The sequence below is a fragment of the Chaetodon trifascialis genome, chromosome 3, assembly GCF_039877785.1.
Source record: "Chaetodon trifascialis isolate fChaTrf1 chromosome 3, fChaTrf1.hap1, whole genome shotgun sequence".
Lineage (NCBI taxonomy): Eukaryota > Metazoa > Chordata > Actinopteri > Chaetodontiformes > Chaetodontidae > Chaetodon > Chaetodon trifascialis.
In genome coordinates, this window is record NC_092058.1 from 32,448,816 (window position 1) to 32,465,824 (window position 17,009).

At 41.1% G+C, this 17,009-nt stretch overlaps 1 protein-coding gene across 1 annotated transcript in view; it reads left to right on the plus strand.

Annotated features, from left to right (window-relative positions):
* The window catches only part of cntn2 (contactin 2), a 91,060-nt gene that overhangs the window by 45,670 nt on the left and 28,381 nt on the right, over positions 1-17,009 (plus strand). Inside the window, exons 2-9 of the mRNA XM_070958910.1 lie at positions 1,021-1,185; positions 5,202-5,343; positions 6,134-6,309; positions 7,091-7,186; positions 7,616-7,828; positions 8,700-8,802; positions 9,038-9,219; positions 11,133-11,269. Coding sequence (XP_070815011.1) covers positions 1,125-1,185; positions 5,202-5,343; positions 6,134-6,309; positions 7,091-7,186; positions 7,616-7,828; positions 8,700-8,802; positions 9,038-9,219; positions 11,133-11,269 — 1,110 coding nt within the window. The 5' untranslated portion in view covers positions 1,021-1,124. The remainder of the gene's footprint in view (positions 1-1,020; positions 1,186-5,201; positions 5,344-6,133; positions 6,310-7,090; positions 7,187-7,615; positions 7,829-8,699; positions 8,803-9,037; positions 9,220-11,132; positions 11,270-17,009) is intronic.

Below are 17,009 nucleotides of genomic sequence, written 5' to 3' on the forward strand. Positions count from 1 at the left end.
GTTTCCTTTAATCTCTCAAGTGAGGATCATAGACAACCAAAGGTCTCTGAGGAGGTGCACCAAAACAAAATGAGAAGTATTTTTACTGCATTATCATGCATTGAACACAGTAGTACAAATGTTACAGGTTTAATTTCAGTATGGTGGAATCATGAAGAGTCCATCCATCCATCCATTATCTATACCGCCTATCCCTTTCGGGGTTGCGGGGGGCTGGAGCCTATCCCAGCTACAATGGGCGAGAGGTGGGGTACACCCTGAACCGGTCGCCAGCTGATTGCAGGGCATGAAGAGTCTGTGGGCTAATTTATTTTGGGGTCATTGTTATCAATGAATTTGGGAACTTTAGCTCTGTACCATCACAAATGTGTGACACAATTGTGTTTGTTTTTACTCTGAAGGAGTTCTTTACAGGTCTAATATGTTCAACTGCAATAAAACACCATATGATAGTCCATCCAGCCCTCTGACTGTCTGGTACCACATACATTAATGCCTTTTCCTAGAGCATCCTAACTGTTTAGAGAGAGACTAGCATCATGTATAATGCTTTGCTTAAACAGATAAGAATGTTAGAGAATTCAATGCAGAATTCTATTAACAGAACCTTTTGAAGCAAGCTTGAAGTTGTATTTCACCCTTTTCAAAAAGGTCATTTTATTATTACTGCTGCATACATACAGGGTTCCCATCAGGAAACATGCATAAGTTAAAATGTCCAACAGCCTAAAAGGAAAAGCATATGAAAGTTTTGGGAGCATTTGTATGTACTGTTTCTGTAATGTTTCAAAGATGGGGGAGTACAGATACCAGAACTTTGAATTTAAACTGGGAATTCGTCAAAATGTTCATTGTATTTTTTTTCTTGATAAATTAGAGCAGATGATTTTAGTGATGGGTGGGAAGTCGACTGTGGTTAAATTTCTTAAAGTAATCAATACATGATTTATTCATTTCCTCCTCCTTCCTATCATACCTATCATTCATGTAGGTCATCTTGTTATTCTTTTTCCTACATAGACTCATACTGGACACCTCTTCCTCCTGTGAGATAAGGTGAACAGGCTTTGACCCCATCTGCTCCTGATCTGTTGGTGATCCTCTTGCAGTCCAGCTGGATCCAGATGATGGAGCTCAGGCTGTGTCTGCTGCTCCTCAGCTCAGTGGCCCTGAAGGAGGCTGTCAGTAAGTTCCACTTTTTTCTTTTCTACAAACACACTCAAAAATGCAAGTCAGTGTGTGTTTTCAGACTGGTGGAATTTGAGTTTTGGGTATAGTTGGGAATGAACGTGAACACCTCTCACCTCTCTATGAAACAGCTACACCGTGTTTTGTGAAAGTATGACAAAAAAATCTGGTTCTGTTGAAAGACCCATCTGGTACTCTATTGTGATCGTGCTCCCAGTCTGCATATTCCAGCCAGAATCACATTGATTCTCTACGTAGACAGAGGAATTCTTTGTGTATAGTCAGTCAAATAATTTTATTTTTACTCTCAATGTTCTATCACTGAGTAACAGTGAGACTGAACAACCAGACATCAGACTCTTGGGGGCACGGTGAAACAGTGGTAACACTGTCGCCTCACAGCTAGAAGGTCCCGGGTTCGATTCCGGCTGTGGGCGTGTGTCCTCCACCATGCTTTCGGTGCCTGCTGCTCAAGGAAAAAGGGCCTTTCTGTGTGGAGTTTGCATGTTGTCCCCTGTGTTCACCTGGGGTATCCTCCATAAAAAGGCCACTAAAAACATGCAAGAAGATCACCACCTGACCAATGGAGACGAAAGGAACTGGGTCCCCAGGCGCCGCTGTTGGCTGGCAGCCCACCGCTCCTGGTCTGACACGGAGGAAGGACTTGCCGGGATGGGTTTAAAAGAATTTCACTTAAGCATGGCGTGTGCAGTTTCCCCCCTGTAACTCTACATGTTGTGTTGTGACAATGAAGGGATATCTTCTTCTTCTTCTTCTTCTTCTTCTTCTTCTTCTTCTTCTTCTTCTTCTCAACATAGCAAATGTCCACCACTGGGGCACAAGGCATGACCTGTCACATGTCTACAGTGTACAGTGAAATCAGAACTTCACATAACTTTTTCCTCTGTTTTTCAACCAGTGCTAATGAAATACTGTCTATCCTTAGCTTTTTACACTATAGCTACTGACACTTATGCTGTCTGCCAGCTCAGCTGTTAGTCCAACACATACACGAGGAGCATTTTTCATTTATTCCCAAAGACCTTTTTAGTTTTTCTTTTAATAATGGAAAAAAACAGTAACAAATCCATCCATCCATCCATCCATTATCTATACCGCCTATCCCTTTCGGGGTTGCGGGGGGCTGGAGCCTATCCCAGCTACAATGGGCGAGAGGCAGGGTACACCCTGAAGCGGTCGCCAGCCGATTGCAGGGCCACATGTAAGGACAAACAACCATTCACACTCACACTCACACCTACGGACAATTTAGAGTCATCAATTAACCTAATGAGCATGTTTTTGGTCTGTGGGAGGAAGCCCGAGTACCCGGAGAGAACCCACGCGTGCACGGGAAGAACATGCAAACTTCATACAGAAAGGCCCCGCCTGACCCGGGGATCGAACCGGCAACCTTCTTGCTGTGAGGCACCTGCTGCGCCACCGTGCAGCCCCAGTAACAAATCAAAAATGAAATAATATTGACAAAGATTTTATTCGATAAAATGGAATTAGAATTAGTAATAGATATGCACCGCAGTATAAGTTAAAAATACCTTTTCTTATTTTGCTTAGCAGCCAGTAGTGCCCTGAATTTTCCAAATTTCCTCCTAGCTCACTGATATTTTGAACCTCAATATAGTTTACCAAACTACTAAAAAATATTTGTGGCTAGTGCAGAGTTCAATTATTGCACCATCCCTATCAGAATAGCTATATTACAGTTAACTCACAAAAGTGTGTGTTTGTGTGTGGGTGCACTTCATATGGGAACCTTTAGGGCCTGATTAAAATTTCATGATTGTTGTTTTAGACAGTGAGTGGAGGGGATTCGATTTTCTCCAAGTTCCTTTTCCTTTTTCTCCACCGAGTGTTGACATTCACCAATATGATGAATGATAGATGTTGATCGGATGGAAATTAACAAGCTGTGCTAGTGTGGTGAAATGTGCAGTAACACATGTCCAGTCCCCCTTGGCTCATAGTACACTCTGCTGAAACAATGTTGTTCATTATCATCAGTGATGAGCTGAATAACATGCGTGCTCACAGACCCAGACGCAGATGATGAAGTCTTCATCTGCCGACACTGTTTGATTGAATATTTGCTCAACATGAACTGATACATGGATTCAGTGAAGACAACTAAAGCTCAAAATGCAGCATTCATCAATCTGCACTATTGAGGTAACAGTGTCTGACAGCCAGCAGGGCAGTAAATCACTGATGTGTCAGATAATTTAGTGCGTGTGTGGTACACACACTGGAAAAAAAAAACACCCTGCACACACTCATAGCACATGTCCAAGGATTTGAAAACCATTCCTTTACCCTCTGGCAAAAAGCCAGATGAAATGTTTGAGGGGAGAAAGAAGTTTCTTTCAAATTGTGGCAGCCTGTTAAAATCAATACACATTGTACCAAACACTGTGCAGGCTCTTAAGTTTCTGCAAGGTTACATAGATTAACTCAAAGAGTGCTCAAAATGCAGAGAACACTTGTTAAGTGCTATGCCTTAATATTCAGTCCCAGCTGGCTGAAAAAGTTGATGTTTCATGGATAAACAAAAGGTGTTACAGAGCCTGATGGAAACTTTTTTTTTTAAATAATAACTGTGTTATGAACTACAGTGTAAACACAGCAGTCACGTGCTGCCAACCACTCTTTCAGCACCACCAGAAAGGTATAAGAAAGAATAATTGAAAAAAATACATACACACATACACAATTTATGACAATGACATAAATGGCCTATTAGGTTTGAAGCAGCAATGACATGATTCACAGCTCTGGAGTTACAAATGTTCAGGGTTGAAAGAAGTATTAAAACCTTTTACTTAAAGCTGCATTAATACAGTAGATTGTTTTGGCCACTTGTGGCAGCAAGCTATAAATACAACATTATTGCTTAATGAAGCTGTCATGGTGAATATGTTAGCAAACAGTTGCTTATTTACACATGGTATAGATACAGAGCAGTATCAGCCCATTGGTTTAGTACAAAGTTGAAGTAGCAAATCAACAAACATTTTATTTTGCTTATTTTTTTTAAGTGTGTTTTAGAATTTTTCTTCACATAAATGGAAATATGTTATTGTACTATGCTTAGTTTGGAAGCTGAACTGAGTGTTACGTGCCAGTCAGAATGTTTGTGTATCTTACACTGAGACAGATTGGGAAACTGATGTTTGGATGCTTAACAAATACAGGTAAAGTGGTTTGGGAGGGACTTCAGGGGGGAATGACAAAACGCCATTGTGATTAGTAATCCTGACATCATTAGACCTCAATGCATGGGGTCATAATTGTGTACAGTAGACATACAGCTCATCGAGCAATGAGCGAGTAGCCTGTACAGTAGTGATGGATGGATCCTCATCCCCTTCAAAAGAAATACAACTCAGGCTAAACGCTCCTTGTTACTTGGCCTTGGAAAGTCCCAGTAATATTTCTGACACGTCCTTTTACGTCACTGACATTATTTTGCCACCCACACCGTGACTGTGGAATTAGACTCTTTTACTACTTTTATCTTTCGCAGCTCTTATTGACCTTCTCAGGATATCAAAAGTTGAATGAAATTCATAAAATTTACAAATTTTGCCTGTTTTCTCCTCCTTGTACTCAGACACATAAATGAAACCAAAGACTAGATGCTGACTGCTGTCTGAAAGCTGTAGCATATGGATTTTGTTCGGGAATATGGATTTTTATTTACTGTACCTACTACCTTTATTTGATAGCAGCATAGAGTAACTGGTAACTGCACAAGGGAAGACTGTCAAATATTGGGTGCAAGTTTATCAAAGACCGAAGTTAAGCAGTAAAAAAACTTGATAATTATGGTGAAAACATAGGAAAGAAGAGACGGGAAGCGTTATGGCTAATAGAAGTGCTGTGTATGAGGACACGACAGAATTGTCCAGGAAACAAGTGGAGGTCCTTACCGTTGGGGGATTTCTGGCACAGGGTTTGGTGTGTGATTAGTGAGTTGTTAAAAATGTGGTTTCCAGGTGGAGACGTGTGTGTGTCGGGTCATGACAGCGGGCCAGTGTTTGAAGAACAGCCAAGCAGTTTAATTTACCCAGAGGGCCTGAGTGAAGGCAAGGTGACCCTCAGCTGTCAGGCCAGAGCCAGTCCAGCTGCTTCCTACAGGTGGGTAACACACACACACACACACACACACACACACGTGCTGGCCTATGTACTTCAGAGTCTTGTCCCCAAATTCTGATTTAATACATGGAGACCAAAACTAATGTCACATTTGGGAACTTTGTCTGCTGCTGTAGTTCCCCTCAAATTGCTGACAAATTGGTGATTTCCAGTGCAAACAATGTGGAATTGTATGTCAAGAAAAAAAAGACCACTGGAAAACAGTGTTCTGTTTGAGGTAAATGGTGACAACTGTGATCAACATGTCCAACAGCCGTGGCTATGACATACTGTATTCAGAGTTCTCTTTGATTTCATGGAACAGTGTACATTTTCAATTTTTCTGTATTTCCGTGTAAATACATCTGTAATGTGAACAGTCACAGTCATTGTTTAGGAACGTCCGCTACTGGACATTTTTACATGCTATGTAATTCTTTGATATATTTGAAAATGTGGACTCCTGTTGATGTGCATGTGAGGCATTTTTGTGGAGTTTGGGAATATTTGCAGTACACACAGTGCAGACATAGTTGCTTTCTTTATAATCTTTTGCAGTCTTCTCTCTTGGTATATTGTTGTTTGACAGCTGTCTGATGTAGAATAGAATTTTTATAGTTCTTTATTCTTTGTAATTCATGTTTTTGAATATGTCTCTTGTAACTGCCAGATTGAGACTCAGACCAAAGGTGGGAGACTTTGGTTTTTAGGCTAGTTTACATAACAATTGTCAGTTATGATGTTATGCTTATTGTGCTCTTATGACTTCGCCCTGCTCTTTGACTTACAGATGGCTTGTGAATGGCACAGAGGTCCCGCTGGGTTTGGACCTGCGCTACACCCTGGTGGCTGGCAACCTAGTGATCAGCAGCCCTGAGTCTGTTCGAGACACAGGCTCTTATCAGTGTCTGGCTATCAACCGCTGTGGCACCATCATCAGCCGTGCAGCTAATCTCAAATTTGGTTGTGAGTTAGAAAAGGCCTTTGAACCCTTTCACCTGTTTGAGTTCAAGCCGTCAACGGATATTTTAAATTTGAATATTTAATTGAATTCTTAAAAATATTTGATTCTGAAAATCCATATCAGTTGTTCAGTCTACTGTGTTTAAATCTCTCTGGTCATAATGGTGAAATAATTGCCGAGTTAGATGTGAAAATGTCCTGTCGCTTTACTCTTTAACAAAAAAGTTTGTCCCTGTAGGGATCCTTTCCATAATGTTGTCAGACAGTTAGAATAACTCTCTGAGCCTGTCAGTGTGAAAACGCCTGGAAGAATGACATTGCAGTCCGTTTCAGGGCTGCTGGCTGCAGCACTTCAATTTTTAAAAAATTGTTGTCCCCGTTTGTCAGTTGGCTACAAAAACATGGGAAATAGGGTCCATAAACACAGATTACATTTGCATAATATCTCAATTTCTCACATTTGTTTAGGGCATTGAAATCTTTTAGAACAGGTGGACCAGCACCAACTGGAAACTCTGCACAATGTCACTTACACAATGTCACTTTCATCGATTGAAAATGAAATTTAGCTGATAATGAATGAGTAATTCAACAACACTGTGTAGGATGTCATATTTGTTTATTTTGTAATGTATAAGTATCTAGATCTTTTAAAAGATCTTTATGGAGAAAATAATATACATGTAGTATGTCTATGGTATTGCTTCTGTATTGATCTACATGTGATAGTAATGTTTTTTCCATTACTTTCTCTTTCTGCTTTACACTGTTGCTGTTTGTCCAGATCTCAATGACTTCCCACCGGACAGCAGGAGTCCTCAGACAGCATATGAAGGCATAGGAACTTTCCTGGCCTGCCAGCCCCCTCCACATTACCCAGGTATCCAGTCTACTCAAGGGTTCCCATGTATCCTGGAAAGCCATTTTCAGGCTAGTTATTTTACATTTTAAACCAAATGGAAGATGAAAGAAGCAGTTAAGTACCATAGAAAATGTTGTCACCTGGAAAATATTTTCACTTTGTCATAGTTTTCTTTCACTGAGACCAAACTGTCAGAAAACCTGCAACAGCCTGCAGCTGGCAGGTGGAATACAGGTCATAAATATGGCTAACAGCTAAGAGTGTTTTAAATATCTTTTAAACTAAATGTTTTTAAATGTTTTAAATTCACCTGTTTTGGAGTACGGGTGACTCTACTGACAGTTATATTGAAATCTGAGCAGTGGCAGGACTGCATTAAGTACAAGACAGTATGTTTCAACCGTATTACCGATTGATGTGATTTGCACCAATATTTCCTCTCTCCAGCTCTCTCCTACCGCTGGTTAATCAATGAATTTCCCAACTTCATCAAGAAGGACGACGGCCGCTGGTTTGTGTCGCAGGTAACAGGGAACTTGTATGTGGCCAAAGCAGAGCCAAACGACACCGGCAACTACTTCTGCTTCACCACCATCAACATGGATATCAGCACCAAGAGCACCTTCAGCAAAGCCAACCAGCTCACTGTGCTGCCTGATGGTAGGAAGACTTTACTCCTGTGTGACTGACCTAGCAGCCACATGTAGCCTTACCATGGAGGTCTGCAGACACTCTGGCTCTGTGTAACTGATGACTAGATAAGAGTAAACACAGGGCAGAGGGAAATCTGAAAAGATCTGGTGTGATGTCACTGTTATGAGTGATAACCTGTCTCAAGTTTGTAACTGAGTAGAAATAACAGAGAAACAATTTAGCCCACTGGTTATTAATTAGGCTTGGTTATCCGAGTTCAAATGTTTCATGCTGATTCCAATATTAGACCTCAGGTTTGCTTCCAAATCTTTACTTTGCTGAGTTTACATGTTAAATATGTAATACATATATATTTATAAAAATACATGTATTTACTTTGTGTATGTACTCAGTTCTGTGATTGCTCAACAACTTTTGAAGTTGGATACCCAGGATATGAATGTTACTGCACTACAGTCATTTGTTAATGTCACAGTACAGTTAATGGCAATTTAGCTATTGTTATTGTCTTGCTATGACCTAGTAATGTTCAAAATGGACATGCTTCAACATCTGGGGAACTTAATGTGTTCAGTAATAACCTTCCTCTGGGGATCATGGATATTCACAAATTTCATGGCTATCTTGCAACTATTTATCAAAGTAGATGGTGGTCTGGAGCAGCACCAGACCACAGACATTGGAGCAAAAAGCAGGCTGACATCACGACAGGCCAAACTTTTCAATTGTACTGCGTATGCAAATAGCATGTGTTTATTATTTTAATGCACTCTCTGTAGCTGTGCAAATATCACATCCTGTTCTTAGATGAGAGTAAATGTGTACAGTCTCTGAATATCTGAATAATCTGAATATTTACAATTGTGTTTTATTTTAGCCAATCCCAGAAAGTCAGCTCCCAGCATCAAAGTGCGCTTCCCAGCAGAGACGTACGCCCTTGCAGGACATACCGCTCAATTAGAGTGCTTTGCCTATGGAAAGTATGTTTCCAGCTCTGAATCATTGCATAATGTGTCTGCAAGCTATTTGGGGTTGAGAGGCTGTGCTTTTTCAACTTTAGTAACACGTTTTATGTTTTCACTTCTTACTTGTCTATCTTCCTCTCAAACTTCTTTAACTTTATACTTTCTCACCATCTGGATCGTGCTCTGTTTCTTTTTGAACCTACTTTTTTATTTTGCTTAAAATCTAACTCCTCTATTTTTTGTTTCATAGTCCCATCCCAAAACTGCGATGGAGGAAGGTGGATGGTTTGATGCCGTCCAAGGCAGGCTCTAGTGCTGGAGGTCCCACCCTCGTCCTGCCAGAACTCTCCTTTGACGACGAGGGTGTTTACGAATGTGAAGCCTACAATTCAGAAGGAAGTGAGACATACCAGGGACGCATTAATGTGCAAGGTAAAAAAAACAAACGATAAAAGAACATATTGTATAAGGTTAATCAGTGATGTTTTTATAGACACAGTTTGATGGAAATTTAACATATCGATCTCATGACTGAAAATACATCCTGGTCATTTGTACATAAAAGTCATGATTAGGGTTGTCCCGATCCGATCACATGATCGGAAATCAGGGGCCGATCACGTGACTGCAGACTCGATCGGATCGGACGTTATGTTCCGATCAGGTATCGGATAAATAATATATATACATATGTATATTTATTGTTATTTTTAATCACATTTACAATATATGGGCTAGTGATTAAAAATAAATGAGAATAAAATAGTATTTATTAACTACCAACGTTTACAGGCCGGGTCTGTGTCTGTGACAGACGCCACTGAACAGCGCATGTGCGGAACACGGCAGCACGCAGCAGTTTGTTTTGAAGCTGAGGTGCGTGATATGCTGCTACTATGTCTGCTGTGTGGAAATATTTGTGAATCACGAGAACAATTGCGCTGGCTCAAATGCTAGTTGATAACCGTGGCAACAGAAACTTACATTAACATACGTTGTTTCACAGTTTATTTATCACAATGGCAAGACAGTGGAGGACACACACAAGCGGTAAGAGGTGCACTTGCCCTCTGAAATGATACTTTGTATCACGTAACATAACGTTAAGCAATCATCTCACTTCCTTCCACTGATTAGGCCTAATATAACAGCTGCGGCCAACCGAGCTGCAAGTTCTGTGGCCAGAGCCGGCTACCTTGGCAACACATCACAATGACAGATATTAAATGGTCCACTCAGCCACTTCTTGTGAAAAACTTATGATTTTAACAGAAAAAAACAACATTAACATATTAATAATTGATTTAACATTTATTTCTTTCGTAAGTGACCATGGTATAAGCGGGATATTGCCCTTCGAGGTGTCCATTATCAGAAATGAAAGCGAAGTCCATTCATTCGCGTCAGACGCCTTGCGTTGGACGGTTCAAGTCTCCACATCATCCATTTATTTCTGATGGACACCTCGTCGGGCATTATCCCTTACTTAATGTTGCGCTATTCCTAATGTGAAGAAAATTTTATTTTATTTCTGTGTTCTGTTCTGACTTGAGACTGTAATTCAAGCTACCTCATAGAAGTTTACAATACACTGCACTGCATGCATGCACAATTGTGCATAAGTGTTACATGTTAATATAAGAGCCATAAATAAGGGACATCCTGGATCTTATTCTTTGCTCTTAGTTCGTTTCATAATGTTTTATAGAAGTATCAGATCGGGACTCGGTATCGGCAGATCCTCAAATCAAATGACTCGGACTCGGTCTCGGACTCGGGGGCAAAAAAACGTGATTGGGACATCCCTATTCATGATGGCAATCTTACTGTCTTTAATCACTTTCTGAACAGAGTAAAACATGTAGAGAGAGACTGAGTGCATGCTGCCAACTAAGATGAAATGAAATGAGAGTCCCAGCTTCACACCCTGTCACTTGTGCACTGACAGATGAAACAGGCAGCAGAATTCGCTATTTAATAACATGGAATGATGAACCTGATGTGAAAATGCATCAGGAGTTCTGCTGTTAGAACCAGGGCGCCCTGGTAGGTCACCTGGTAGTGTGGCAGTGTCCATAACCACAGGAGCCCGGTCCTTTGCTGCATGTCATACCCCCCCCCCACCCCCCCCCCCATTTCCACTCTGCTCCATCTAATGAAGGCTAGACAGCCAGTAATGTAAAATATTCCATATTGGAGAAGGTGCTATCAGTGCACCTTCGGTTCACTTCCTTAATGAGTTTCTGTTAATCAGTCACTGTCAATCTGTTATTTACTTATCATGTGCATTTTATATGTGTTATTTATTGTTGTTTTTCCCTCATCTTTCTTCTCCAAACCTCCAGCTCAACCGGACTGGTTGCAGGTGATGAGCGACTCAGAGGTGGAGATCAGTTCAGAGCTACACTGGAGTTGTATTGCTGCTGGTAAACCACGACCCTCCATACGGTGGCTACGTAACGGACAGCCACTCAGCACACAGGTAACACAGACAGCATGCTGTCTTACTGTACAGTACACCTCCACACAAAAAGTTATGTTGAAATAGTCACTGGATGAAAAGTCACATTTCCGTCAATTTCCGTCACTGTAAATTGCCGTGGAAGTTGTCTCTCAGCCACTGTGACCATGAGGTGTTAAAATGCAAATGTATATGCTGCAAAGCTATACAAATGCAAATTGGGATTTTGTGTGTGTGTGTGTGTGTGTGTGTGTGTGTGTGTGTGTGTGTGTGTGTGTGTGTTCTGTGCCTACAGAATACAAAGATTTTTTTTTCATGAGGATTTAAAAGTGTGTTTAAATAATTTTATAGGTTACATACAGGATAAGTGTCCTGACTCTCAAAGGTCTTTAATTTTCCACTTAAATTGCTAAATCAAAATTCTGAAAATTAAAGCATCTGCAGTTCTTGGACACTGGTCACAATTTTTCACATTTTGCCACCACGACACCAGATGAACAATGCTTGTGTGATTAGCTTGCAAAATTCCAGCAGGGTCAGTCCACTGATGATTCTTTCAGTAGGAATAAAAAGGGAATACACCAAAGTAACTTTTCTTTTTTTTATTTTCGATGATGTCACTTTAAAGAAGTTTACATGTTTTATAAAATATTCAGGTACAAAAATAGAAAATCAAAGTACCTTACAAAATCCCAGCATGTTTTTCATTCTATGCAACAAAAATGGTCTCGCGAGAAATTCCGAGAGCGCGACCTCGCATATGATTGGACGCCTCCTCTGACGCAATGACGTTGGCAGAAAACGACCTCGGCGCGTCTGTGAACGCGAATCGAGCTTGGATTACAACAGTTACGTTTCGGGTCCTGCTAAACTTTAACTGTTCATGCAATGGCCGGACATCGTCTTCAGTTCATCCCAGAAGGCACTCCTCTGCGACGAGTGGACGGCCTGGCTGCGGAGCGACCATATCCAGAAAGTCCAAACAATTTAGAGAAGAAACTGCTGAGTGTCTTCAGTGGATTGTCTCGACTGCTAACGCAGCTGATCGCGTAGTTGGCGAGGAGAATGGCCGTGAAAAAAGCCAGACTGCTCGCTCTGGAGGAGCAGCCCGACCGAACTGCAGCTGCGGAGACGAAGAGACGGGTGCGTAAGTTACGTACGTAACGTTAGCATTTAGTACCACATTGTGCAGTTTTTAGGGTGCCAAACCTTTATTATTCTTATTGCACTACGTTCCGAACGTTTGGTAATCGTTCACGTTACATTTAACATTACAATGTATTTTGTATTTTAAAGGAAAAGGTGCGCCGTCTGCACAATAGTGACGGAAACGACAGGCGAAATGAACCTGAGCATTGGTAAGTTAATAAAATGCACAGGAAATATTCTGCAGAATATAAGTAATTGTAAACGTTGCATGACCTGTTTGTACTTTTTGCGTTTTACAGACTAAACTCGCCCCACAACGAAACGGTGACGTCATATTTGATGGCGACTTTAACTGGGAGTCCAGACATGGATGGTGTGGACAGCAGTCTTTTAAACCCTTTCTGTTGTTTCTTGTTGTTGTTTTTACTGAAGCCTGCCTTAATTATTTCAAACCAATATGTATTTTCTTCCAGCGGCCTGTAAGACATATTATGAGATGGTGTGGAGGAGCTTCAGGTATGCCCAGCCAGCTCTTTCAGTTCAGGCAGCAGCTGTGAAGATTTCAGCTCGCAGCAGACAAAGAAGGAAGCAGGTAAGAGTCCCATGAATGCCGCTTTATTTTCACAACAATGTAAAAATGGGCTGAATTTTATTTATTGGCTGCATTGTTTTTGACAAACATGCTCACATATGTTATCATGTGTTATTGTTTCTTAGCAGTACTAATATTATATTAACACCTGTATTTACAGCTGCTGGAAGCAAGAAGGAGTGTCCTAGCTCTCCAAACTCTGCCAGACACTGCAAGATCGGCTGGAGAGCGACCCAAACTATGTGGCGACACACCGCAAGAGGCTTCGCATCGACTCTTTTTCATGCACCATGGACCAGCGGCATGGCCCAACCCAGAGACTCTTATCAATGAACCCCTCTGCACATTTCCTTGCTTTTTTTCCCCAGTAGTCACTGATTTTACTTGGTTGATCGTTGTTAATGTGTGTGTCACGATTTCATTAAAGACTTTTTTTCAAAATGTTTCTGTCATCTGTGTTCTTTGTGTTCTACTGTGTGGTAGTGTAGAAGGTGGATCACCAAATAAATCAATGAATCATCAATCAAATAAAATATATATATCATTTATATATATATATATATATATATATATATATATATATATATATATATATATATATATATATATATATATATATATATAACATTTTTTAATATATTAATTTATTATATAGTATTTAATTTAATTTGTATTTATTATTATTATTATTATTATTTGTGGCGCACAGATGACCAATAGCAACAGAGTTGTCATCCAATCACATGATCACTCACTCATGTGATTGGAGTTGCTATCCAATCACATGATGGTTTCCTTTTAAAATGCCTGTGGAATCATCCAATGGTTGTTTGTGAAGTCAGCAGGCCAGTCTGAGTAGATCAACGTCGGTAGCATTCATGTGCTAATTAGAGCTATTCGCACCTTCGCGAAGCGCGATTAACCACGCCCCCCGCCGACAGATGGTTCGTTTCCGAGCCGGCGAAGTTCCCCGTAAACTTGCCGTAAATTGCCGAAAATCAACGAAATTCGCGGGGATTTACGGGTCGAAAATGTGGTTTTTCGTGCAGTGAGTCCTGGTAGCACTTCTTTTTTTCTACTTTCCATTACACTCCAAAGATGTACAGTTTTCTTCCCCTTCTTCCAATGGTCAGGAAAATAGATAGTGTTAATGTCTGATGTTCTTGTTACTATTTCACTTCAAATATCTTCACAATGAAAATACTTCCACCCAGAGAAAGTACAGTTCCTTTAAATGAGAGAACAGTAAACCGACAAAAGCTCATGTTTTGTGCTATTTCTTGTCAAACTAGAGGGGATACGTACAGGAAATCATCATCTTCTTCTCAACTTTTCAGTAAAGTACAAGGAATAATAGAGTGTTTCCTGTTATGAATAATTGGGTACCATAGTACCAATCTGAAAAACTTTCCTTTTGTCAGTAGTACAGGGAATAATTAAACTCTGAGAATGTTAACTTTTCTGCCATTTGTCATCCTAACTTACAGTGTTAGAGGGAAATCATTACATGTGATTGAGCTGAATTGAGATAATTTTGACTCCGGCGCAGCGCAGACATGGTGCAAAGTCAGGTCCGCTTCGCCGATGGGGCATGGTGTCGCAGACTTTGGAATTTTCGTGCACTGCGCCACCGGCGCATCTCCTCCCTATTCTCATCTCAGTCCCACCCAGCGGCGCAACTCGGAAAGAGGGAGGGGAGAAGGCGTGGAGTGGGTTTGACACAGCTGAGTCCAATCTTCTCCAATCACACCAGCTCCTCACCTCACCTTTAAAAACGCCGCTGGCGAGGCGCATGGCAAGTTTGGAGGATGACTGAGCCCGCGCAGGAAACTGCCCAACGCACAAACTTCTCCAAGAGGAGACTGACGTCACTCATGTCTAAATATGAGGTCCTTAGATGGTAAATCCTCGGCCTCCTCCTCGTCCTCCTCAAAGCAATGATGTACTCCATCTTTGTAGATAACATTGATTACATTTGTATTTGGAATTAAATGACGTGGGTAATAGCGGACAACGATCATCGCTGTTACTCCATAAGAATACAAACTTTTACTGTTGCTCAACAACTCCTTTATTAGCGAACTTTCGCCGGTCACACACCACCTGTAGTGAACCTTCACAACATCCTGTTCCTCCAAAATAAAAATGTTCCCACTTCCTTACACTTCACAATAAAAGGTATCTTCTTATACAGTCTGGTATAAGGCTAACTAAATATACTAGAGCAGCACAACAATATACTGTAAGTTAACAAACTCACTCTCTCTCTTTTTTTTTTTTTAAATAAACCAAACAATGAAAGCACTTTACTCCTGGTACTCAACTGGAGCTCTGTTATCTTATTCTTGAACACACATACACATTTTAACACATTAACACAAATGCATAAGAACAATAATGACGTAAGTCACAACATACCACTCACGGAAAAGTGACTGCAAGTGTTTGTGCATGTGTAAATTTAACCAAGTTCCCATTGTCCATCATTTAGTGCCTTGAGTAGTTGCAGAGCCGAGGCCCCCTTCTTGGTAAGGCAGTCTGCAAGTTGTTCTTTTGTGCTGTACCAAAGGACTCGCTCAACCTTTTGGGTTTGAATAAGTTCTTTGATTCTGCTTATCTCCAGACGCAGTCTTTTTTCAGTGACTGACTTTGTAGACTGCAGTGCGTCTACCAGCGAATGATTGTCTGTGACACAGATTATTGTTGTCGGATGTTCAACACTACCAACAGTCAGTTCAGAGAAGAGTGTGGACAGAAACATGGCATTGTCAATTCCATCCGACATTGCCAATGTTTCCCCTGCAAGTGTACTGCGAACAACCCTCTTTACTCTCTTTGACTGCCAAGCAAGAGGTGAGAACTTTCCATTTTCCCCCATCAGGATAATAAGGTGTCCTCCCTGAGTGCCTCCATCTGGGAGATTTCCAAATGAAGCATCACTGAACACGATCATCCTTAGGGCACTATCACTACCCAAGTGTTGAAAGTTCAGAACTACCTTCTTGCACTTTAATTTACACACTATTCTGTTTACTTCATGAATAGTCTGTACAGTGGCGTCCTCACGTCCCACTTGGAATGCAGATTTGAGCTGAGGTATCACTGTTGAGGAGAAACTTAGTGTGCCTCCCCATACGAAGTCATCCACATGGCAGGCTAGAACCCCAGTAACAGCACAGTCCTGATCTAGCCAATAGAAGACTGCTGGATCAACTTGAGAGACTCTTCCTCCTGCAGCGAGTACTATTTCTTTTACTCTGTTGTACCAGTACAGGGAGGCATCAGCCAGACCATACACACACTTGTTAAGTTTCCACAATGTCTCTTTGCTCTCAGCTTCAGGTGGTGGCCTGATATAAATGTCACGTGATAGCTGCATTCCCTGGAGAAATGCTGACTTAATGTCCATAGAATTGAGTGTCCACTGTCTTTGACAGATCACTGCCACAAGCAGCCGAAGAGACTCAGTGGCACATGTGGGAGAGTCCTTTTGTAGCTCTGACACTTTTAATTCCTCAAAACCCCGTGCCACAAGTCGAGCTTTGGGTACAGGCCCTGTGGGAGACTCTTTGAGGGTACACACCCACCTAGTGGAAATACACTTCTGTCCCTCATCTTTAACTTCCTCAAACACATTGTTATCACGCCAGTTTTTTATCTCTTTGCATTTTGCACTGTCGAATGATACATCTTCAATTACAAGTATGTCCTCACATACATCAGGGGCAGTAGCCTCAGTAACAGGGGTTTCTACCTGAAGATCCTCTACTCTCGACATATCAGCTGACTCTGTAGTCCCTGCAACATCAGTAGGTTCAATACACTTTAAATTGTACCAGTGTTTGTATTTACCTGTAGCTTTTCCTGCACGCCCTAGAACCTTAGCAGTGTGTAGAATACCATTATCTTTGTATTTCATAGTTTGTCCTGCCTTAAGATTGACATCTGTCCCTTGCTCTATGTCATTTGTGAGATTTTCTGCTTCACGTTGCTCCCTTGTGGTCATATCTGTGGGGTCTA